We start from the raw sequence: 26,317 nt of genomic DNA, 5'->3' as shown, positions 1-26,317 counted from the left end.
ATCTCAAAGAGCACTGCTGAACTCCGTCTCTAGCCAGGGACGGTAGAGAAGGAACTGAGAAGCCCCGGCTGTGCATGCGCTATTATAACACTGACAGCTCAAGAGGCAGGCACAGCGTGTGCACAGCCCGTAGGGTACTGCTGTAGAAATCTCCAATCAAAGGTGCTGAGATGCATCTTGACCTGAAGTGGAGTACCCACATGGACATCTCTTGAAGAAGAATGGGCAAATGTTATCAAGTTTTCAGAAACTGTAAAGGGGAGAGGGTAAGTCGGGGTAGGCAAACTTTTTGGCCCAAGGGCCACATCTGGGTGGGGAAATTGTATGCAAGGCATGGGAAGGGGTGTGGTGTGCAGGAATGGGCTCAGGGCAAGGGGTTGGAGTGCAGGAGGGGGTGTGGAGTGCAGGAGGCGGCTTGGGGCAGGGGGTTAGGTTGCGGGGTGCAGGAGGGGTTTGGGGTACAGGCTCCAGCCTGGCAGCAGTGTGCAGTGGGACTAAGGCAGGCTCCTTGCCTGCTCTGGCCCTGTGCCACTCCCAGAAGTGGCCAGCATGTTCGGAGTGGCTCCTGGGGGTGGGGTTGAGCAGGCGGCTCTGCTGCGCTCTGCCCTCGCCTGTGGGTATCACCCCCGAAGCTCCCACTGGCCGTAGTTTGCCCTCCCCTGGAGTAAGTTCTACTATGAGAAACTAGTCTACATCCTATCATGCTAACCGATATTTTCTCATTGTTTCTTGTACTCCGTCAGTCTGTCCATATCTCATCTGCGGTCTCTTGTTTTATACTCAAACTGTAAGCTCTTTAGGGCAGAGACTTTTTGTTCCATGGCACCAAATGCAACTGGGTCTGATCTATGACTGGGGCTCCCAAGCGCTATCATAATACTGATACATAATAAAGTTAACTCTTTAGCATTTTATAAGGATGACACAAATACATACCAACAAAACAATTATTTCTTTTTTTCTCAAGAACTTGGCTGATATTTCGAACGCTACAGATGGAGAACTTGTTGTTGTTAAGTTTGTCCCCCGAGGTAGCTCTTGCATACATGATATAATTGCCATTTTCTTTCTGCCCCAAGTTCTTGGACTCTCCTGGAGTACATTCAGTTCCAGAATCATGCTGCAAAGCAGAAAATTGTCAATTATTTCAAGCAGATCAGTTTCTGTCAGTTAATTTGCTATCTTTCAACCTATGTGTATAATAGACCCGTGTGGGGTAATAGGATGAGAAACAAAAGCTCATATAAAACTGTTCCCTTTTTAAAAACAAGTGTACCAAAAAAAAAAAAAACAACATTCTACACAGGTTTCGAATTGAATCAAATAGACACATAATAGAAAAATATAGCATAACAGAAGTTAATGGTACCTAGAAATGAAAGTGCATCAGTGGAAAATGATTCCATGAAGGAAAATTGTTCAAAATTCTGAACGTTAAAATTATCATTCTTCTTCCCAAGGTTTTATCCATTAATGCTAATATAGTGTTATTTTTTCTCCCCATCCCATCCTCTGTTTCATCTATCATCTTAGAAAAGCTTAAGAGCAGCTATATACTTAACTGTATTAAGGTCAGCAAAAATTCCATAACTGATGAACCCCTACTACCCCCCTCAAAGAATTAATTTCTTGTAACAAGGATGCTCTGTTCTCGCATCCACAAGCAAATCCCAAGCTAGTGAACTCTGCCTCTGCTATAGCTGAGGTATTTTCTTTTTAGACCTATAGTAGCCTGGACAGACTCAGATAGTTCAAGGACAAAGAAGCAATGCAGAAGAAGAAACCAATGTTCTGTCTGACCAGATATATGCCACGGTTATTACTAAACACTGAATCATCTCCAAAGCACTGACCCAAATGACTATCACTTGTCTATTTCAAAAAGTGAAGAACATCAGAAGCACAGGATGAAATGGAAAGTCACGACAACATCTCCAGCTTAAATGTTAATGGTGGTTTATCAATCTCTGTGTGTGCTGGTTACAGCAACACATCAAACACGATCCTTTTTTTTTTTTTTTTTTTTTTACTGCTTTTTCATTCTATCCGAAAACTTTTGTCAGTGCTCAAAAACCTAACTTCTGTGAGAGCAACCATATCATGTTTACACTAAAGAACCTGACTGTCCAACTGAAATGGTTAAATAAAATTGGCTTAAGCTCAAATAGTTTGATGCGTCCATGCTTAGCCACACCGACTGGTGTAAAGAATCACAGCAGTTTTACACACTAGCACTGTTTTAGACTATTTCAGTTACACTGCCCTCTGGGTACCTGTCCACAGTTCCTGGTATCTCCCAAAAGCAGAGGATTCTGAGATTTCTGAATACTACCAAGTACCAAATGTCTGTGGGTCATTAATGGGAGGACCAGCAGAAACATCTCAGATAGTTCACATTCACACTGTAGGGAAAACGTGGACTTAAGTATATGATATGATTTGTGGGGGAAGTCTATTTCTATCCACACTATGGAGAACTGATCATTTATACCACCACCTGGTAACATACATGGAATACTTTATAATATAGAAGTTTCAAAGATGATGATAAATGGCAAAAGCTTTGAAAAAATATTTGACAAGAGTAAGAAACTGTTTAATACCAATACTGTACTACCACTTTTGACAACTGATTTTCCCAGAATATGACCCAACCCTTCCAAGTATATAAATGTGCACTTTTAAAATGGTATTACCACAAAGAGTAGCAAATTTCCTGACAAGTATATCGGCTGACTATCCAAGATCAAACATCAGTTTCACAAGCAAGTTCAAAAATGATGTTTCAATTGGTCCAAAAAGATTTTCACTCTGACAGATTTCCTACTTCTTCAATCAATGCACACTGTTAACATTCTGGATTCTTGTTCCAGCCAATATGGTGGAAGTTAGCTTAATGTTTACATTTCTAGTTTTCTAAAATGTAAAACTTTAAAAGTGACACATGTAAAAAAGGAAATAGTCTCCATTTTTCACCACCACCACCCACAAACAACCGAGAAACAAATAAAACCTCAAATTTTTCAGACTGTCACAGTCAAAAGCCTTGAACATAGCACGTGAAGACAACTGCTTCAAAATCCTATTTACAAGTGTAACTCAGAATAAGCTGCTTCTCAAAATAAATTAAAAATCTTTAAGGTATAACAAAAAATACAACAGGGTACAAAGGAAAGCCAGTTTTATCCCCATTGTTGGGTGAGAGGACATAACCAAAGTTTTGCCTCATGAGCTGGGACCCTTCCCCTCACTCTCCATAAAATAAGAACTAGTATTTACTTCTCACCATAACACAGATGCACACATACACATTTTTGAAGAGATATGAGTAAGCTTTGCGCTTCCTACTTCCTTTGAAGACTTTAGGAGAGAATAACCTACACTTTTTTCAGAAGAGTAGTCATGAATAAGTGCAGTATAAGAAAGGCTAAGCCAGTAGTTGCTGTAAGCAGCTAAATGAGAAATTAAGAATATTCACAAAAGTCCTGTGGCACCAAGTTCTTCCGTTTGTAGAACATTCACAAAGATCTTAACACATATTGCTTATCTGCAGTCTTTGCTTTTCTTTTGCATGCATACCTATTCAAATTTTTATTAGTATACACATAATAGTAAAATGTTTTCATCATTAACAAGTTATTCCCCCCCAAAACACTGAAAATTTGTAATGGAGCAACCATTTAATACTTACAGGAGAACCAAAGTTATGTCCAACCTCATGAGCAAAAGTGATGTGAGAAACCTTAGGAGGGACGTGAGAGCCATAGTTCTGAACAGTGATGATTCCAGTATTTAAGGACTTCTTTTTACCATCAGAATAGAGTTTGCTCTTTTCACATATTCCGCCAGAGCTCCCTGCATTTAGAACAAGAGTTAAACAGCTCAAAAATTAAAACATTTTGAAAGAAAAAAGGTGAGTTGTATTTTTTGTTCTGTATCTTAGTTGAAAACTTACTCTAACTGTATTACAATACTGAAAGTGTGTAGAGAGCCACATCAGTGTTTTTTAATCCATTTGGTGCTCCTTTTCAAGTAAAGGATACACTATTTCTGAATACATAAAATTCTGTCCAGTTTCAAGGAAAAAGGCTAACGTTCACAATGTTCAGTTGCGTATACTTCAAACCTGCTTTTAAATACTATCTTCCATTTTCCCCCAAAAAGTACTTGTAAAAGACCTAAGATTAGCTACATATCCTAGGGAGAAGGAGTGACTCATTTCTTCACAGTACAATTTAAAACTGAAATGTGGTTTTGACAGGTGGTTAATCATGTATGTGTTTAAAGGTCAACGATCAAGGAAGTTACACCCAGTGTTTGAAAACGCAGTCCTGAGACTTATTTTGCTGTAAAAACATTTTCAGAATCTAGAATATATGCTTTCTAAACAAGTTTTGTCTTGCTAAAGTCAAATTGCAGTTCAGCAAAGTAAGTCATATGAAATAAGTACTTCCAGGAATAGCCTCACAGGGGAAGGGTGATAAAGATTCATACTTTAGCACCTATAAGTCAGTGAGTAAAAAGTCCAAAGTGGAGCCTTACTATATACTCTATATTCACCCATACATTTCAATGCAGCAGGTCTTAAAGGACAGCCCATCTTTCTTTCATACTACAAAATGATCAGATTCCTAAAATCCTCCTTAAATGGACTAACAAAACATTCCTTAGCTGCACACCCAACACCTGTTAGTCATCCGGATTCCATGTAATGCATTCTTAATTGATTAAGAAATCCTGTACAGATATGAGATAAAACCTGAATGCTAACTATCTAATAGATCAGGGATCGGCAACCTTTGGCATGTGGCCCACCAGGGTAAGCTTCCTGGTGGGCTGGGCCAGTTTGTTTACCTGCCGCATCCACAGGTTCGGCCGATCACGGCTCCCACTGGCTGTGGTTTGCCACCCCATGGCAATGTGTGCTGCGGGAAGCAGCACGAGCTGAGGGATGTGCTGGCCGCTGCTTCCTGTAGCACCCATTGGCCTGGAGTGGCAGTCGGCCGAACCTGCAGACATGGAAGGTAAACAAACCGGCCTGGCTCACCAAGGGGCTTACCCTGGTGGGCTGCATGCCAAAGGTTGCTGATCCCTGTAATAGATGCAGATAAAGTTCTTGTGAGTGGTGCTTGTGAAATCTACATTCCATCAGCCCTACCCCACTATGCTGCCATGCTTCCCCAGCCAATGGGCCAAAACAGACCCTCTGTGCCACTTTCATGGAGTATTAGGGCAATTAGATCCATGTATTGAATTTCCTAGGCTCTTCCTTAGGACAATCACCAACACTGGTCTGATCGATTGATGGATTGGTGATCCCTCGATGGATTGGCGATCCTTTGATCTGAGGATGATCTCTACCATGGATTTACATATGGGTCCTGGACTCTGGATCCTGGAACCGCAAATCTGCCCGGAGTAGGTACATACATTTTGTGACAGGATGATGGCCTGCTGGGAGAAAGTTATTTCTTTTTCCTTCCTCCTCTCTCTTTTCAACTTTGAGGACAAGGCACTTCTCCTCGAAGCAGGCCAGTGCCTGATGGAGGATATGGCGCCATTGGGGTCAGTTGGTTGCTTGCTCTTTCCAGCTTGTGATGTCCACATCAATTTTCTTAAGAGACGCTTTCACAGTGTGTCTTTGTAGCGTTTCCTCTGACCACCACGGGATCTCTGACCAGGGGTGAGTGAAAGTAGAGGACTTGTTTTGGGAGGCGAGAGTCTGGCATTCGCACACAGTGTCCAGCCCAGTGAAGTTGGTGCATGAGAATCATTGCTTCAATGCTAATGACATTGGCTTCAGCGAGGATGCTGGCATTAGTGCAGTGATCTTACCATTTGATGCAAAGGATCTTCTGGAGGCATCACTGGTGATACCTCTCCCAACTCTTGAGGTGCTGTTGACAGGTCACCCAGGTTGTGTGTCCAAAGAGGAGTGTTGGAACAACAATTGTCTTATAGACCTGGATCTTGGCAGCCTGCCATAGGTCATGGTATGTGAAAACACATCAAAGCAATTTCCCAAAGGAAGCACTTGTGCACTGAATTCTGTGTTGGATCTCACTGCCAATTTTTGCATTTTGAGAAAGTTGGCTACCAAGGCAGCAAAAGTGCTCAACTGTCTCCAGAGTCTGACACTCAAGGTGATTTGTTGTGGGTCACGTTCAAGGCCTGAAGCAGGTTGATAGACCACTTTAGTCTTCTCAATATTGAGTGAGAGTCCTAGGCTTCAGTAAGCTTGTGCAAGAAAATCCAGTATGGACTGAAGGTCATTCTCAGTGTGCGCGAGGTTGACACAATCCTCAGCATACTGAAATCAGTAATGGATGCCCTGAAGACTTTAGACTTCGAGCAGAGACGAAGATTAAGGAGCCGCCCATCCAGTCAATTCCATTGGGGGAGATGATCTCGATTGGGCAGAGATCAACGTTGGTCTGTACAGATCCCTCTGTGTTGTACAAGGGTGCTGAGAGCCCCCCTGCAAGGCCAATTCATCTGCATAACCTAGTCAGAAGATCTAAGTGGTAGGAACAACAGACATGAATTGCCATACCGATCAGACCAGAGATCCATCTAGTCCAATATCCTGTTTCTGTCAGTGGTCCTTACGAGATGCTTCAGAGGAAGGCACAAGAACCCCACTATAAGGGATAGTGTGTCCCCCACGTTAGATCTCATCCTAATCTAATAGCTAGATTTTATCTGAAGGCCTGAAGCATGACAGGGTTTAATAAAGCTTACACATTTTGGAAGGGATGATTATAATACTGGACATTCTTGTTATCCACATAAATGTCCAATTTTTTTTTTTTAATCTTGTTGTTCTTTGCCTCAATGACTTCCTGTGGCAATGAGATCTACAGTCTAATTACTCATTATGTGAAAAAGTATTTCCTTTTGAATTTATCACCTTTTAATTCCCTGAATGTTCCTTCCTTGTTCTTGTGTTATGAGACACAAAGAGCAGAAGCTCCCGACTGACCTTCTCTGTGACATTTGTTTTTTTATGGATTTCTATCACTGCCTATGTGTCTCCATGACATTACTGAAAATGACTGCACAACACTGTAATCAGCAGGATGGGACACAATAGTGAAAGAACAGAAAAGTCATTTGGCTGGGGGAAAAAGTGCCCAATACTTAAGACACAAGTAGGTATTGATAGTATTATCTAGGTATTGGATAGCTTTAAATGAATTTACTTCAATTTGATCACAACCCTAAAAACATTTGTATTAAGTTTTTAGCTGGTGAGTGGTGATTTTATTGTTTACGAAACTCAAGGGTATAGTCGGATATTTGTTTTTATAAATATGTAGAATACAAAATAATTTACACTAGATTTATTTTCAGACAAAAATACCATCGAAACCTGTGGTGAGAAACTGGGCTCAAATTGGTCAGGAAATTTTTGAATGATGAAAAATAGCAGCTTGCAGTTCAAAAACAGAGCCATTTCTTTTGTTATCACTATGCACAGAGAAACTCTTTGAAAGAATAGAGTAGAACTTTCTGTTTCAAGTCCTGTCCGATATGGACTTTGGCCCCCAGTTCCTTAAATGAATAACTGCTCTTGACATCAGCCCAAAAGCAGCTGTGTGAATTGATGGAGTTAAATCTCCTTTACTTGAATTACCCAGAGAGTAGGCAAGGATGTCTAATGTCTCTTCTACTTTCTGGATTGGCCACAGAGCCTTTTGCTCAAAGGACAATGAATCCATCACAGGAATGAAACTTGTAGGACCCACATCAGAAAATAGCATATATAGATGTAACATTTTTATCTAAATCAAATATTCTCTAAAATTATTTGCTAAAATAATCCTGGATTTTGGGAAAGTCTGGATTTAAAATAAATTATGCCAAATCTGAAATACTAGCTATAAATTTGCCAGACCCTGAAAGTCACTCCTTCACAAAATGTTTGGGTACGAATGGGCAATAAATTCTGTAAGATACATGGGAATTCAAATCTCAACCTAGAAAAGCTTTATCATTTAAATGTTAACCACAACTTCAGCAAATGAAAAAAGATTTGGAGTTCCGGGGGAAGTATACAATTTCTTGATTGGGAAGAACAGCCACCATGAAAATAAACATTCTGCTAAGGATATATTTCTTGTTTCAAAATTTTTCTATGATTAGCCCAGATACAAACCTAGGAGGAATACAGAGGATGCTGTTACAGTTTACGTGGAATAAGAAAAGGCCAAGAGTGAGTGCAGATACTTTGTACAGATCCATTGAACAGGGTAGACTAGCTGCTCCAAATGGCAGTTTCTCAAACGTGGGTCCACGAGGGTACTCCAGAGGGTCCGTGGGACCTGCAGACCAACTCCTCCCCCTGCTCCCCAGCATGCAGGAGGTGCTGGGAGGGAGGGAGAGGAAGGGGACAGGGCTGCTTGGGGGAAGGGACAGCAAGAGGCGGGGAAGAGGAGGGGCAGGGGTGGAGCCTTGGGGGAAGGGGTAGACTGGAGGTCCACAGTAAAAATTTTAAATCAGAATACGGATCCTCAGGTTACTAAAGTTTGAGAACTGCTGATTTATGGTATCAAGCCGGCCAGCTCAAAGCAGGAGTGGAGTGGGGGTGCCCAGCCAAACACTGGGTCTTTACTGAACAGAAAAATTGTGGTACTGTAAGTCTCTAGGTCGCTCCAGAAGTTTACACACATCCTTTAGCAAAGGCTACTCCATGGGTTTGGGATAGAATTAGAGAAATTCTTTTCTCTCGCCAATCACACCCATTGCAAATATTCTAGATCTTAAAAGAAATTGCAAACCAGAGAGCTTCAAAGACTGGGAGAGCCATGGAATACATGTGGTTGGCAGCCTATTTTGGGCTTGTCTACACTTACATTTTATAGCGCTCTACCTTGCTGGCTCAAGGGGGTGAAAAATCACCCCTGAGCACAACAAGTCTGAGCGCTTTAAAGCGCTAGTGTGGACAGGCTCTGAGTACTGGGAGCCATGCTCCCAGCGCTCTGAGATAATCCCCTCGCACGTGACCACACTCGCACTTCAAAGTGCTGCCGCGGGAGTGCTCCCATGGCAGCGCTTTGAAGTTTCCAGTGTAGCTATGCCCTCAGTAAAGAAACTTTTCTAACTTGTTTAGAGATCACAACTAATTTTAACTGGCACTAGTACTTTCAAGTAAGGCATTAGGTTTCTCAACTTTCTAGAAAACCTGTTTTATACAGAAAGCTAACAAATAGAAGCGATGGTATCTGGTCAATTAGGAAACAAAAAAAATAACTAATTTGTATTAATCTTTGCAGACAGCTTTCCTAACCAAAAAAAAAAAAAAAAAAAAAAATTAATATATGACTCACTGGGGAAAGGATGCGGATAGACAAATTACCCCAGAGAAAGGGGGTTTAGTCTGAGAGAAGGGGGAGGAGGGGAAAAAAAAAAGAAAAAAGGAGGACCAGTAACCTCAGCCTGAAACACAATAATTTCTTGAAGATACTGTTTCAATGGCCCTTCAAACCAACCAGGCTAAAAGATATTGATAGACTGAATGGGGATACGTGTTAGAGAAACTGTGGTGGTGAAGGAGATTTTATGCATACATGGTGTTCCGTTCACTCCTTGGAGAGTATTGGGAAAAAGAAACAGTCCAATCATAAAGGAATGGTTTATTTAAAAAAAAGGGGGCGGGGGGAGGTTGTGGTTATGGAAAAATTAACATACCAACTGCGTACCCAGCAAGAGACAGAAGACAGATAGATACACAGATATTGGGTTACCTTTTATTCAATACTCAACCCAGCAAAGCTATCCAGTTGTTTTTTTTTTTTTTTAAACATTTGATAGACACACCTGACCTATTGAACATGTATATTGAGATTTCACTCAACTTAATAAAAATCAATAGAAATGGCATATTACAGGTGATTAATTACACATTAATGATGCTCACTCTGTACTGTAACACCCTATTAAACAGAAACATCTGATGACTATACTCCTGTATGTCTCATTAAAGAAAAACTAACTGTTTTAATAATTGTTTTGTTTCTGATATTTACATGGCCAGGACTTGTCAACTTTTAAACTATTTAGGAAATCTTAACAATAATAGCTTGGTCAGATGCTTGTGAATTTTTAAATAATGAGAACTTTTTTAGTTGTGGGAATGCAAAAAACATAATGCCTGTCATAACTACAGTTAACTTTTATTTTGTGTATTTTAGACATGATGTAATTAATAAGCTCTTGTGGAACCATGGACACTAACAAGTCTAGGTTTGCACAGCTGGAATTTTTAATGAGACATAATAAGTCTATAAAAATTTACATTTACTCAAAGCATAGACACAATATTGGGAAAGCCAGGTTAGAAATCTTAATTCTCGGGCTGGGCATGTAACATACAACACTGATAAGACATCCAAGAATAAAAGGTGCCACATAGGCTGATCAGTTCCAAACTATTCATCTTGTAAAACTAATGTATCCAGTGTGTTCCAAACATCGCATTTCCTAAAGGATCAATTATACAAATAAGCAATATGCGGCAGCCAAAGCAGCAGCTGTTGGTTTTTTTTGGCAACTCAAGAACAATTGTTTTAAACTAATATGCTTAATATTTCCAATTTTTAATGTTCCTGAAAATGAAGTTGAACCTACAATCCTAACTCCAGGCCATGTAGGTCACCATTTAACACAAACATCTACTATTTTCCTTGAAATAGAGGACACTGCTGCCAAATACCACAAGCTGCAGTGAAAGATAACAAGGCCAAATACTCTGCAAGTCTTTCATTAGTGATCAGCAAGCTTTCACATATCCTACAGTGAGAACAATGAACAGCCACCTATTGAATTCAATGCTGGATACCGAACAAGATTAACTAATTCACATGCCTTGCTCATATTCAGAAGTTTCTAGCAAATCAAATTCTAAATTTCATCCACTTCTCTGCTTCAACTTCCAATCTGATTCCACTCACTAGTCATGTCCCTGTTCTCAATTACAAGTGACTTCACCCATTCCTCTTCCTCAACTTCTACCTACTTCTATACAGGTTTGTTTCCCCAATAACCCTAAGCCTTGAAAAGAAATCTATGTTCTAAATAACTTCTCTGAACTGTAGTCTATGTTTATTCAGATTGAAGTTAGAATCTGTTTCTAATATAAAAATATCATGTTCATGTAAATATTTCAGAGATTAACTGATTGACCAAAAAAGTTGTAAGAACTAGGAAGTAAAGGGTGTGGTCCAAGAAGACACTAAAAAGACAGCACTGCATCAGTGTATTGTCAGAAGTATGAAGAGTCAGTCTTTGTGTCAGACTTGTCTAAGGAAAAAGCATTTGAGTGTATTAGAAGACAAACCAAGCATGACCAAGAATATACTTTCTGGTCACAAAACGGATATGAGAACAGGAAAGTATGGTAGGTCATCCATTTAGCATTCAGATACTCTAGAATTAAGTAAGGTATCATCACCTAGCCCTGGTCTACACGACAGGATTAGGTCGAATTTAGCTGCATTAGGTCGATTTTATAATAAATGCATCTACACCAGCAACTCCGTTCCGTTGACCTAAAGGGCTCTTAAAATAGACTTCTGTACTCCTCCCTGGCGAGGGGAGTAGTGCTAAAATCAACCTTGCTGGGTTGAATTTGGGGTAGTGTGGACGCAAATTGACGTTATTGGCGTTATTGGCCTCCGGAAGCTATCCCAGAGTGCTCCAATGTGACGGCTCTGGACAGCACTTTCAACTCCGATGCACTAGCCAGATACACAGGAAAAGCCCTGGAAACTTTTGAATTTCAATTCCTGTTTGGTCAGTGTGGCGAGCTCAGCAGCACAGGTGACCATGCAGTCCCCCCAGAACTGCAAACGAGCCCCAGCACGGAGCAACCGGGGGACACTGGATCTGATTGCTGTATGGGGAGAAGAATCTGTGCAGGTAGAACTCTGATCAAAAAGAAGAAATGCTAATATTTATGGCAAAATCGCACAGGGCATGATGGACAGAGGCTACAACAGGGACACACAGCAGAATCATGTGAAAGTCAAGGCGCTCAGGCAAGCCTACCAAAGGCAAAGGAGGCACTGTCACTCTGGGTCAGAGCCCCATACATGCTGCTTCTATGATCAGCTGCATGGCATTCTGGGGGGGACCCTACCACTACCCCACCACTGCCTGTGGACACCTGCAAGGGATGTGGGGGCGGGGGTGGGGGGGGGAGAATAGAGTCTCAATCAACATGGAGGAGGATTTGGTGGATGAGGAAGAGGAGCAGAATGTGCAGCAGGCAAGTGGTGAATCCATTCTCCCCGGCAGCCAGGACCTTTTCATCACCTTGGAGCCAATACCCTCCCAAGGCAGGATCCCCATCCCTGAAGGCAGAGAAGGCACCTCTGGTGAGTGCACATTTGTAATTACAGTACAGGGTTTAAAACCAATAGTGTTTAATGTTTGATTTGCCCTGAAGACTTGGGATACATTCGCGGCCAGTACAGCTACTGGAAAAGTCTGTTAACGTGTCTGGGGATGGAGCGGGAATCCCCCAGAGACATCTCCATGAAGCTCTCCTGGAGATACTCTGAAAGCCTTTGCAGAAGGTTTTGGGAGGGTTGCCTTATTTCTTCCTCCACAGTAGGACACTTTACAACGCCAAGCCAGTAGCAAGTAGTCTGGAATCACTACAGCACAAAGCATGGCAGCGAATGGTCCTGGGTTTTGGTCGCATTCAAGCAACATTCGGTCTTTATCTTTCTGTGTTAGCCTCAGGAGAGTGATATCATTCATGGTCACCTGGTTGAAACAGTGGAATTTTTGTAAGGGAACAATAAAAGGACACTGTTCATGCTGGGCTGTTTGCGCTTGGCTGAAAGGGATCATCCCATAGCCACCCGGCGGCAGGAGGGGCGAAGCGATCATCCCAAATAGCCACGTGGAGGGGTGGGGGGAGGTGCGTGCTGCATCTCCAACCGAAAACCGCAGTCTTTCCTTTTAAATGGCAAACCCAACCAGCATGGCTTGCTATGGGAAAGGAGGGTGCTCCAGTTTGAAAACATTCCCACGTTATGAAGGCGTTTAAAGCCAAACCTGCATACCCTTTGGCTTACCATGGCTGCCTGGAAACGAATGCTGTTGCCCAGCCGTTTGTGATGTGTCACCATACCGGCAGGCGCTCAATATAAAAGGCAAAATGCGACCTTGAACCTAAAGCACATGTGCTGTCTGCTGTGAATTGCTTGATTCACTATGAAAGAGTCTCTTTTGTTCTCAGAAATGTATCATCTTATATTTTACTCTCCCTTTTTATCCCCCTGCAAGTGCAAATGTTTCTATGCTCTCCCTATCATCTCCATCGCAGATTAGAAGGCAAAAAAACGCACTCGCGATGACATGTTTTCCAAGCTCATGCAGTTCTCCCGCACCGATAGGGCACAGCTGAATGCATGGAGGCATTCAGTGGCAGAGTCCAGGAAAGCATTAAGTGAGCATGATGAGAAGAGGCAGGATGCAATGCTGAGGCTAATGGGGAAGCAAACGGATATGCTCAGGCGTCTGGTGGAGTTGCAGGAAAGCCAACAAGAGCACAGACCGCTGCTGCACCCACTGTACAAGTGCCTGCCCTCCTCTCCAAATTCCATATCCTCCTCACCCAGACGCCTAAGAACACGGGGAGCCACTCCACTCCAGAGGATGGCCCAAGCAACAGAAGGCTGTCATTCAAACAGTGTTGATTTGTAGTGTGGCTACAAATCAGCAGTGTGCCCTGATCCTCCCCTCCGAACCCAGGCTACCTTATCATTTCTCTCTCTCTTTTTTTTCTTAATTCATGAACAAAGAATGCATGGTTTCAAAACAATAGTGACTTTATTTCCTTTGCCAGCTGTGATCAAAGGGGGGAGGGTGGTTGGCTTACAGGGAATTAAAATCAACAAAGGGGGCGGGTTTGCATCAAGGAGAAACACACACAACTGTCACACTGTAGCCTGGCCAGTCATGAAACTCGTTTTCAAAACCCCTCTGATGCGCAGCGTGCCTGCCTGTACTCTTCTAATCGCCCTGGTGTCTGGCTGTTCAAAACTGGCAGCTAGATGATTTGCCTCAACCTCCCACCCTGCCATAAATGTCTCCCCCTAACTCTCACAGATATTATGGAGCATACAGCAAGCAGTAATAACAATGGGAATATTGGTTGTGCTGAGGTCTAACCCAGTCAGCAAACAGCACCAGCGAGCTCTTAAATATCCAAAGGCACATGCTACCAGCATTCTGCACTTGCTCAGCCTATAGTTGAACTCCTTACTACTGTCCAGGCTGCATGTGTATGGCTTCATGAGCCAGGGGATCAAAGGGTAGGCTGGGTCTCCAAGGAAAACTATTGGCATTTCAACATCCCCACCAGTAATTTTCTGGTCTGGGAAGTAAGTCCCTTCTTGCAGCTGCTCAAACAGCCAGGAGTTCCTAAAGATGAGAATGTCATGCACCTTTCCTGGCCATCCCACGTTGATGTTGGTGAAACGTCCCTTGTGATCCACCAGTGCTTGCAGCACCATTGAGAAGTACCCCTTGCGATTTATGTACTGGTTGGCAAGATGGTCCAGTGCCAAGATAGGGATACGCATTCCGTCTATCACCCCACTACAGTTAGGGAAACCCACTGCAGCAAAGCCATCCACTACGACCTACACATTTCCCAGAGTCACTACCCTGGATAGCAGAACGTCAGTGACTGCATTGGCTACTTGAATCACAGCAGTCCCCACAGTAAATTTGCCCACTCCAAATTGATTCCCGACCGACCAGTAGCTGTCGGGCGTTGCAAGCTTCCACAGGGCTATTGCCACTTGCTTCTCAACTGTCAGGGCAGCTCTCATCTTGGTATTCCTATGCTTCAGGGCAGGGGAAAGCAACTCACAGAGTTCCAGGAAAGTGGCCTTATGCATGCGAAAGTTTCGCAGCCACTGGGAATCATCCCATACCTGCAAAACTATGCAGTGCCACCAGTCTGTGCTTGTTTTCCGGGCCCAGAATCAGCGTTCCACTGTATCAACGAGCCCCACTGCCACCATGATGTCCCAATTGCCACATCCCGTGCTTTCAGGAATGTCTGTGTCCATGTCCTCCTCACAATTGTCCTCATGCTGCTGTCTCTTAGCCAGGTTCTGCAGATACTGTAGTATAATGCAGGAGGTGTTTACAATGCTTGCAACAGCAGCGGTGAGTTGAGTGGGCCCCATGCTTGCCATGCTATGGTGTCTGCACGAGTAACCCAGGAAAAAAAGGGTGAAATGATTGTCTGCAGTTGCTTTCACGGAGGGAGGGAAGGAGGGGAGACTGACGACATGTACTCAAAACCACCCGCGATAATGGTATTGGGAGCTTAACCCAGAATTCCAAAGGGTAGCGGAGACTGCGGGAACTGTGGGATAGCTTCCCACAGTGCACCGCTCCGTGAGTCGATGCTAGCCATGGTTGTTAGGACACACTCCGCCAACTTAATGTGCTTAGTGGGGACATACACAATCGACTGTATAAAATTGATTTCTAAATATCGACTTCTATAAAAACCAACCTAATTTTGTAGTGCAGACATACCCTTAGATTGAAAGAATGTTGCAACTAGTTTTCTCCATCCATTAGACATATGTTGAGCTCCAATATTATTCAACTGCTGTTTTACATTAACAATACTGGCTCTTTTCTGCAGAGGGAGATAGTTGTCTATCCACATGGATGAAAAGATTTTCCTTGCGAGGTGGTAAATGGTATTTCTCCAATGGTCAAAGTCAGTCTCTAGAAAGATTTTCTCTTATGTCACTCTTGAGTAGGTATAAGACACTATTGGAATAGCAGATTTTCGTAGCTTCAATGCAAGTTATCACAAAGGCTCTGTTAAATTTCTCCACATGAAATGACATAATAAAATGCTATCAGGAAATAGTTAGAAACTGAAAATTAAGACACATGGCTGGAATGAAATTAGTCAGAGTCTCAGTGAAATTTAAAGAAAAATCATCTAGGAAGGGCAAGTACAGAGATATTGTTTCAGTACCTCTGCAGACATCACTACATTGGTTTATTGTTCAGATTTCCAAGTTATTTGTATCCATAAGAGCTGGAAGCCAGAGATCTTGGAGTACAAATCTATGGCAAGGTGTGAATTTTATGGCTGTAGACTGTTGTAGAATACAAGGAGCCCTGGTTATAATTTATTTGAAGCACTTCTGACACCTCTTTCATTTCACTGGTCACTCATACCTCGTCAACTATTCGCCCAGAGAATTAAGGTGCTGTTATAAAGGAAAGCAATGAATAGGGGAATCTGTGTGACTCAAATCGTTAGTGGCACATGATGTACTGATGTTTACATAATTTCAAATCATACATTATCAAAAACTGTGAAGAATCAGACCTACAAATATTTCAGTAAAGTCAACAGTTGATATTTTTCTTCCTTGCTCCTACTTAAAAATACTTGGTTTCTGTAGAAGAGTACTCTAGTTATGGATTAATTACCTGAAGGGGCTCCAACCCAAGCCAGACCAAGGACACCATCATCAAAATCTCGGTCAGTAAATACATAGGCCAAGCAATAGTCGTCATGATTCTGCTCAGAGTTCAGTTCCAAAAACTTCTCCACACCAATATTAGGAAATCTGAAGGGATTGGAAGGGTCTCTCTCATCAACAGTTGTGTTGATCTAAAAGTAAATTCAAGTTTATACTGAATCAGACACTGCATTTTTGTCTAGCTAATACAAGCTTGCTAAGAAAAACTTCCTATTACCAACTGTGGTGTCAAAGAATTACATCAATATCTAAAGATTTATAGATACTACATATCAATTCATACTATCTGGAAAATCCTGAGCCCTAAAATGAACTAGTTTCATAAAACAATGTAACTGCATTTATGTGGCAAATTACAACCTCCTTCTTACTTCAAATGCTTCCTTAAGACAAACTTCATTCACAAGAATTAAAAAAAGGGTGTATTTATAACCTTAATTCTACATTTCTGAAATTGGACTTTCGTCTGGTTATCCAGTTGACTACTGTATCTACTTTAAATGCAAGTTCCTGGAACAAAAAGATTGTATTACATCCTGTAAGGTACACTGATCGCACATGCTACTACCTCATAGCACACGAAGGTCAGAATGCTTAGATACAGCTAAGAACAAGAAAAATTTGTAAAAGTGTCCGATAGAGTAAAACTGCATGCTCAGATTAAATCTTCAACATAAAGCTAAGAGAAAGGTTTATGGGCTATACATAAATTCCATTCAGCTCATTGTACTGTGGAAGTCTCTCCAATATATTTTTCTGAGCACAAACATGCACTAAGGCAGAAGCTGATTAGAGATTTTTTTTTTTTTTTAAACTGAACACAACAAAACATGCAATTATGCACAGAGCAATTTCATGTGTAACAGTCTAAAAGTTGGAGGCTTAAAAGCAATATGCAAAAGGAAGTTTTTTTAAAAATTGCACTTTGGTCTTTTGATTTTTTATAATGTATAAAGGCAGCCTTTTAGTAGAAGTTTTTTTTCTGCTTTTATCTTTTTATTTTTAAGAGTCAGGCATATCAAGTGATCCAGTCTGGTTTGATCTTCCCTATTTTTTCCCAGAGGAACTTTTCAGTGGTCTGGTGTATTGTGAGCTAACTCACACCTTAACCCAGGGATCGGCAACCTTTGGCATGCTGCCTGTTAGTGTAAGCCCCTGGCGGGCTGGGCCAGTTTGTTTACCTGTAGCGTCCGCAGGTTTGGCCAATCGCAGCTCTCACTGGCAGCAGTTCGCCGTCCCAGGCCAATGGGGGCTGCGGGAAGTGGCACAGGCCGAGGAATGTGCTGGCTGCCCTTCCCCCCCATTGGACTGGAACAGCAAACTGCAGCCAGTGGGAGCGGTGATCGGCTGAACCTCCGGACACTGCAGATAAACAAACTGGCCCAGCCTACTAGGGGCTTACCATGACAGGCCACATGCTGATTGCCGATCCCTGCCTTAACCCAAGAGGCTGGAGTGCTGACTCTTCCAAAAAAAAAAAAAAAAAAAAAAAGACATTCTTTCTCCCAAGCTGTTTATATATAGTTACATAGGTGTTACAAAGATTAAAAAAAATCTTTAACACTAGACTACAATCCTTTCCTCTCAATTGCTCCCCCTTTTAGTTGGTCTCTTGTAATGTCAGATATCCTTCCAAGGTAGATTAATTCATTTGAAGGCCAAAAGAGACCACCAAGATCACTTAATCTAACTTCTTGCATAAGAAGAGTCACAGAGTTTCACCTGAGCTGGAGGGAATTAATCCTCTCCTCCCTGTACATAAACAAACCCTGTTTAAAAGACTCAAATTTCTAATTTTTGAAGGCCACCACTTATCTCACACACTTAGAATTTCAGGCCTTCTTTGTATGTCAAAGCAACAAGAAGGGAACAAGCACAAAAGTTTTCTTCTTTGCATGTCACCTTTTACAACTAATTGATGTTTCTGTATATCAATGTACTGACTACATTTTCCCCACCAATGAAAGGAGCATTTTAAGGATAAGCTGAACTTTAAAATTAGGAAGCAAATTTCTGCAGTGACCATTGGCCTAAAGCATCAAATATAAGCAGTTTTAAAAAATTAATATTTTAACAGCCCCCAAGTAAACTCCTATATTTCTACTGTATTTCCTGTCCCATCACTGCTGATAACCAATATGTGAGAAGCTCTGTCCCTTAAATTAGTCCGCTATATCAAACACTTAACTGAAACATCACAAAGCCATAATGAAAGCCATGGCAATGTGAATATTAAGATTGCAAGAGCATTGAAGAAATTAGGTAGGAGGACAATTATAACAGACTGTTTTTAATATGAAAGTATCATATAGTCAGCAATGATAGTTAAATGGCAATAATTCTTTTAAACAAAACACTCCTCACATTCAACAGATATGACTGCAGCAACAGAATTACTCACTCTTATTCGTTTCACCATGAAACTGATGTTACGGATTCCTGTGAAATCTGTTGACTGGTAAATTGTGTCAATTGCTTTAACATGACTGGATATCTGTTAAACAGAAAGAGAAAAGCTGAAGTGTTTACAGTCAAAAAATGTTTTCTACATCCTATACTACACAAGAAAACTTCAATGCAAGCATCTTCACGTGAAAATTAACGTGCAGTATTAACTTTCACTAATATGTGATAAAATACCCTTAATGAATAATCAGTGTACATAGTTCAGACCATAAAAATCTTCGATATCCCCTATTGCTAAATTAACTTTGCTCACCCAATACAAATAACTGGAAATAATTATGATATATTTGTTTGTGACAGCCATTCAACTCACCCTAACATCAAAGTACAGTGAAAAGTATCCTCAAAGGATTGCATTATTTTAAAGAACGATACACTGGAAAAGTTTTTATTTTGTAAATTGTCATTGCACGTTATTCTATTTTTTACTAGAAAGCAAATATGAAAAACCACCATTTGCCTTCTTAAGAATACGGGATAAAGTTTTCAAAAGCACTTAAGTGACTTAAGGATTAAAATGACAAACGGAATTAGGTGCCTAATTGCCACTTTAAGTGGACTTATGTCCAATATTTAGGGATCAATGAGATCCTCAACACCCCCACTCAGCTGGCGCCTAACATTGCGGTCACCTAAATTCCCATGCAAGTTCCTGCCAGTGGGCCTGCACAAAACTGCTTCAGTCTTGATGCCCGCCCTAGCTTGCACCTAAACACCTGTGGGATTCTCAAACTAAGCATTCCTCTGCCTATCTCACCTGGGGTGCCCAATCCATTAGGTGTGCTTATAGCACACCTAATCTGTGAAAAAAGAGACAGCTGGGGATGACCAGATCAGGAATTTGGGGGAATGGGAAGGGTGGATGTGCGTCCAATAGTCGGGACACTCACTTCGGATGGGAGAAACCCATTTTCAAATCTCCACTGTGCCTGCTTTGGAGCAAGCATTTGAATGCAGCTTACCCACATTCCAGGTGAGCATCTTAACTCAATTTCTCCTGTTGAAACTGCTCCACTTTATATAAATAGATATTCCCTGGACCAAAGATTGACTGTAAAGCTCAGTACACAACTCCACAAGAGAATTCACAGGTATGAATGCTGAACTGAAATAGGCATCTAACTCCGGGTTGGAGGGAAGTGCCTAACTACCTTTGTGTGGCAGGGCCTAAACCCCATCCCTTTCCTCAGTATTTCCTACTGGCTAGCTTAGGCTGCTCCCCGTTCAGCTTGTTGCCTTTTTCTGAATCCCATTCTTATGCACCTAACTGTCACCATGCATTGCCTAAATTGGGGCTGTCCACTGGACAGCTGGAAACCTAAAAGTTTAAAAGTGTTGCAAAGCTTAAGTCCCTTTGGGGATGTAGACCTCAGGAGCCCAAGCCCCATTTTCAAAGAAGAGATATAGGCTCTTAAGTCCCATTCACTTCCATTAGGTGCCTAAGTATCTAACTCGCTCTTGAAAATGGGACTAGGGCATTTCTGAAAACGTTACCCATTATGAATTGTAGCTGTACAGTCCAATGAACTAATAATCTACATTAAATTAGATGCAAAAATGGGCTGTGAAGCTACAGAACACTTCAAGAAGAAGTAATACGTGTTATCTAGATTTTTTTTTGGCAAACAGAAGAGGAACCAAGAAAGTAAATTTCCTGGCTAGGAATTCATTGAAATAAGTGAAGATTGTCTACTTTTAGTTTCTTCCTACTGCTTCAATGACCATCTACTGAACTTGTCTCTATAGGAGTTGGTCTTACTGGAAACATCTATACCGCAGCTGGGAACACACATCACAGCACAGGTAGACACTAAAATAGCAGTGTGGACGTTGTGGAACAGGCAGAGGGGCTCAGGCTAGTCACCCAAGTCCAAGTCCTCCTGACTCCTTGGGTTTGCGCTTGGGTGGCTAGCCTAAGCCACAACCTGTGCCGCTATGGCAACAGTGCTTCAGCATGTCAGCTCAAGCAGAGCTAGTATGATTGGTCTACGCAGCCTAGAAGGCATGCTCCCAGCTGCATTGCTGACATACCCACTGTCATTAACGGAAAGTGCTCAGAGCTTACATTGTGTAGCTTTCCTCTTGAAATGCTAACATAGCATTTTTTCAGACTTTCATACAAGTCTGACATTTCCAAAAGGAACTCTTTTCCTTGATTTTCATAGGTGCTAAACACCCACAACTCCCATTAAAGAGAGGTCCAACTGCCTAGCACCTCTGAACATTGGGCACGTGGTACCCTTGTGGTGGGTCAATGAGAAAGCTGCCTTAATAGTGCCAGGATAGCAGTAGCAGACGAAAAAGTTTAAACAGACCTAAACATGAAAAGCACCATGATAAATCTGTCTAGACTATTCCCTCTTAAAGAGAAAAAGAACAGACTCTTGGAATAGTGACTAAAGGCTTACAAATACCTGTGCAATCACAGCTTCTCTTGTTCCATAATGCTTATAGAACAGATGATCAGTCTGAATGTAGAGCTGACAAGTATTTTTTTCAGCTTGAGCTGCACGTTTTTTTCTTAAAAGCTCTGGACCATTGATGTTATATTCTTTGTAGAGTTTCTATACATATATAAGAAAGCAATGAAGCATTAATTTTGTACATATTCTTTTAAATTAAATCATATTTAAAAACACTAATGCTTTTTACATGAGTGCAGTATTCTTAAGAGAAGAATGCACATGAAGACCTCTATTATCCTATTTATTATAGGAAAGTTTCTTAAATCTTGAACTAGGCTAGTCTTTAAGTAGGTCATCCACTTCAGTCATAACTCCTCTGAGTTTAGCCCTGCAATTTAGAATATAGCCAACAAGAACAGAGAAGTTTTGGTACCATCATATCACAGGAATTCTGTGCCTCTAAAACCTACGAAACCATAACAGAAAACTCTAAAAATATGTAGCTCTTTGCAATGGTGAAGAAACAAACACAAATCCAATTTGTAGATATAAAAATCAATTCTAGAAGTGTTTCCTCACCACAACAAAAAGGTTGTTACTTCAGATCATTACTAACATCTAACAGTCATTAACCTGAACAAGCTGAAACACTCCAATGCTTGAATGTGGAATGAAGTATTGCCATACAACAGCCAGAATAACGCATCCACTATTTCTGCCATTCAGAGCACTGATAGCTAACACATTTGCCTTAGCGGCATTCACTGCTTTATAGCTAGGGCCCTACCAAATTCACCGCCGTGAAAAATGTGTCACGGACTGTGAAATCTGGTCTCCCCTGCCGTTAAATCTAGTCTTTTGTGTGCTTTTACCGTATACTTTACAAATTTCATAGGGGTGACCAGTGTTTCTCAAACTGGGGGTCCTGACCAAAAGGGAATGAGGGGTGGACTTGCAAGGTTATTTTATGGGTGTTGCGGTATTGCCACCTTACTTCTGCACTGCCTTTGGAGCTGTGTGGCCTGCAAGCAGCAGCTGTTGGCCGATGGCCCAGCTCCAAAGGCAGTGCCCTGCCAGCAGCTCAGAAGCAAGGGTGGGCAATACCATACCGTACAATACCCTGGTGCCCAGCTCGGTCCCATACCATGCCATCCTTACTTCTCCATTGCTGCTGAAGGCAGCTCTGCCTTCAGAGCTGGGCTCCCAGCAAGCAGTCGCCGTTCTTCAGTTCCAAAGGCAGCGCTGCCTTCAGCAGCGACAAAGTAGTAAGGATAGCAGTAATGCAATCCCCCCTACAATAACATTGCGACCTCCCCTGACAACTCCTTTTTGGGTCAGGACCCCTATAATTACAACACTGTGAAATTTCAGATTTAAAACAGCTGAAATCATGAAAGTTAGATTTTTAAAATTTTACCACCATGAATTTGACCAAAATGGGCCATGAATTTGGTAGGGCCCTATTTATGCCTCATCATCCTCTGGTAGGTCACGTCTACACATGGCAGTTTTGGGGGAAAAGTCCTGCTGCTCCCAACACTGGATCCATCTGCACTGGCTCAATTGCACCAGTGTTAGCAATTTCTTGAGCCACAGTGTAAATAGGGTTTTGGCTACCAGTGCTTTTGTCAGCAGAGTATCATCTAACTGCTGAAGGTAAATCTATTAGATAGCTCTGAAAATAGTCATGACAGTCAAAACTGTCCACACTAGGGATCAGGACATTCCTAACACTGGAAAGATCATTTTTAGCTAGAGACAAGGACTTGGAGCAAATCCGTAATGTAAGAGATTATTCGGTAGGATCTTAGATGGATACCGCCAGCTTTGAAAGACTCAATTTAGCAAGTTGACTTATTAATCAAGATAATTAAAATAAAGTTGCAAGTACTGTAGCATAAGGGACTGTGGGTGCAATTTTCAACAGCATCTTAGTGACTTAACACAATTCTCACTGATTTTCAGTAAGACTTTGGCTCCTAAAACACTAAAGCACTTTGCAAATCCCATCTGAGCAGGTCTGTTGAAAGTAAAATTAATTTAAACCATTAGCATCTGAACCAGGTTTTACCCTTCAAGGTCAGAAAATGGATGCAATTTGCTTTGTGGCCCTTTCCCTTTCCAGAATATGTAGGGAATGAAGAAAAGAGAATATTTCACGTGTAATTAGCTGTATTTGCAGGATTTCCTCACTGAAAGTTCCAAAAATATATTAACATATAGGGTGGATATATTAAAGTAAAATTTTAGTGCTTATTAAAATGAGACACAAACCATTGTCTAAACTAAGGCATAGTCCAATGGAAGAAAGAATGAGATTACAATAATAGTTTTTAACATTATATGAACATGCAGTTTTATGGAGATTATGGTATTCAGCGATCAGCTTGCTCTGTGCTGTTTTTACTGAGGGTGGAGTGAAGGTTACTTTTAAAGAAGGCAATGTTGTTTTTAAGGAGTACAACCTTATCTAATTTTTAGCCTTTTTTTAAGCTAACAGGTTCTTGAAAAGTAACACTCACATATGTATCTGCAACCTTAATAGTTTCATAACCATTTCATTAGTCTTTCAGAACTAATATGGAACTTGGCAGAGCAAAGGACTTGGAATGATTTTCTTCCTGAGGTCTGCAGGAGTGGAAGTCCTCATCTGTGCATCTCCTAATATCCACTAAAGAGTATTTTGCATTTGCTGAAGATATTAAGGTTGCTAGGAGGGGATCCCCTCCTCTGTGCACATTGCAAAATATGTAGGCAGTGAGGGGAGAAATTAGGAGACTAAGAAGATTACAAAGGACAGCACAGAGGGGCAATTCTTCCCTCCTTCCTGTGGATCTCCCAAGGTTCTCATAAGGAACACCTAAACTACTGTGCATCCGAGGAGAACCAAAAAAGTAGGGCTCCACATTGGGTAAATTTTAAGTGCCTTTCCATTCAAACTTTCATTGCCTGCTGCAGTCATTCTGAGGCTCATTCCACCCATGTTCCTTAATTTGCCTCTGGAAGGTGTTCAAATTCCATAGTGATGGATATAGTACAAAGAATCTACATGTAACAAAATGAGCTACTTGCAGACATAAGAAACTCTTGGGTCCCCTGTGCCTGTAACCAATAGATTGCTCTTCATGAACCAACCACTCTTCCCTCTCCCCAGAAACCTTAGGAAGCTGGTTAGTCTTCAGTGGGTTAAAGCTGAATTGCTAGTTGCCAGACAAAAACAAACAAATAGGCTTTTCAGTGTGACTAACTTTTCAGTTCCACGGCTGACATGACTGGTTGCAGATTTTAGGTAGTGTAGAAGCAAAGTCTGACTGGTAATAGGAACTCATTTGCAACCCTAATTATAGAGTGGCTACTGCCACTCCATAATACTGTAAGAATAACTAACCTTGAGTTAACATCTACCCAGACCTCCGTTCTGTATACAAAACATATTCTCAACTGAAACCCAAGTACCTGTGCACATATGCACCTTCACTGACATGAACATAACATACCAATCAGCATATATATTACACCTGTGTTCAGGAATGTAGACTTTTGGACATATATTTTGAAAGCTATTTAAATGTAAACAATTTAAAGACAGGAAAATGATTTTTCAGATACTTTTGTTAAGCTGGAGAAGTCCTCTGAAATTGTATGGGCAACTTTGAGTGGAGGGCAGGTGAGGTGGGCTAGGAAAAGAGTGAAGGGATACTGGGCACATACAGAGGAGCAATACAATATTTAATTTTCATTTTATCAATAGGATCCATTATACCATGTGCTATACCTGTGTTGTTGGTTCCTCTACACCAGTCATTTGGTACTTCTGCATTCTTTCAAACACGGAATGATCTGCACAACCTCCTTGTGGTCCATATTTATGAGGATACTCTAAAATGTTGGGAAAATTAGGTTATTTTGATTTTTCAACTTCTGAATATTTGTTTAAATTTTACTTTTATGTATAAAATGTGAAAGTATCAGATTAATTTTCAGTTAGTGTCCAATATTGCTCACTTGATACTTCAAGGAAAAATCTCTAATCTTCAGAGATTGCTACTTGAGTATGCAACAGAATATCTGAATTTTTTCAAGCTTAACTTAATTTTTCTTAGTTTCTTTCACGCAAAAATGAATTGTGAAACTTAAAATACTCAAAAAATACTAAAACATGGATAGTTTTAGAATGAAAAGTAAGCTTTAAAAAAAAGTGAACTAAAGCATTTATCTGACCAGACTGTTTAGGATTTTGATTCTACTGCAAGAGCTGATGACATCATTGGCCATTAAAGAAGTATTCCTTACATTAATTTGGTTCTAATGATGTCATGAATTCTTGCTGAAGAAAGGAAGACCTTGAAATTAGGTCCTGGTAGGTAAGAGGAAATTATCTTATTACTTGTTTTACAATATTGGTCATTTTTAATTCTACCCAAGGCATTCTGTTAATGTAAAGTAACAAGTGCCAGATTTTAAAATCCTTCATTCACTTGTGAACTTTCTTACTATACTGGAGCAACTTTATTCTCTCATCAACCCACAAATTTAAGTCTCACAAACATGAATATGACAACAAAACAATCACTAGTGACTACTCAATGTAAGCTTAAAGTTAAACATATTCAAATATATATATTTGCTCTTATGGGAACTGTATATTTTATATAAACTAGGCCATACGTAGAACCATTTTCTTACGTAATGATCAGAATTTTACAGGTGGGTCTCTCTTTTTACAAAGGAAAAGCTACGGCACAGAAATTTAGTGAGTTGTTCACAGTCGCACAGTAAGTCTGTGGCAGCAATGGGAAAAGAATTCATGTCTTAATTCCCTGTCCCATTTTCCAGCAACTGGACCACGTTGCCTAAAGATTGTGCTATAGTGTCCCAAGTTGAATAGTCTGTAGAATATTT

The 26,317-nt window shown here is 41.0% G+C and overlaps 1 protein-coding gene across 1 annotated transcript in view; it reads right to left on the bottom strand.

Annotated features, from left to right (window-relative positions):
• The window catches only part of ADAM10 (ADAM metallopeptidase domain 10), a 120,124-nt gene that overhangs the window by 22,394 nt on the left and 71,413 nt on the right, over nt 1–26,317 (bottom strand). The window contains exons 5-10 of the mRNA XM_037910171.2: nt 25,191–25,294; nt 21,425–21,574; nt 18,946–19,038; nt 16,492–16,675; nt 3,692–3,855; nt 937–1,120 (exon numbers count right to left, since the gene is read on the bottom strand). Coding sequence (XP_037766099.1) covers nt 937–1,120; nt 3,692–3,855; nt 16,492–16,675; nt 18,946–19,038; nt 21,425–21,574; nt 25,191–25,294 — 879 coding nt within the window. The remainder of the gene's footprint in view (nt 1–936; nt 1,121–3,691; nt 3,856–16,491; nt 16,676–18,945; nt 19,039–21,424; nt 21,575–25,190; nt 25,295–26,317) is intronic.

The sequence above is a fragment of the Chelonia mydas genome, chromosome 10 (assembly GCF_015237465.2).
Source record: "Chelonia mydas isolate rCheMyd1 chromosome 10, rCheMyd1.pri.v2, whole genome shotgun sequence".
Taxonomy (NCBI): domain Eukaryota; kingdom Metazoa; phylum Chordata; order Testudines; family Cheloniidae; genus Chelonia; species Chelonia mydas.
Note: the sequence above shows the minus strand (reverse complement) of the source record. Positions and strands in the feature narration are given on the sequence as shown.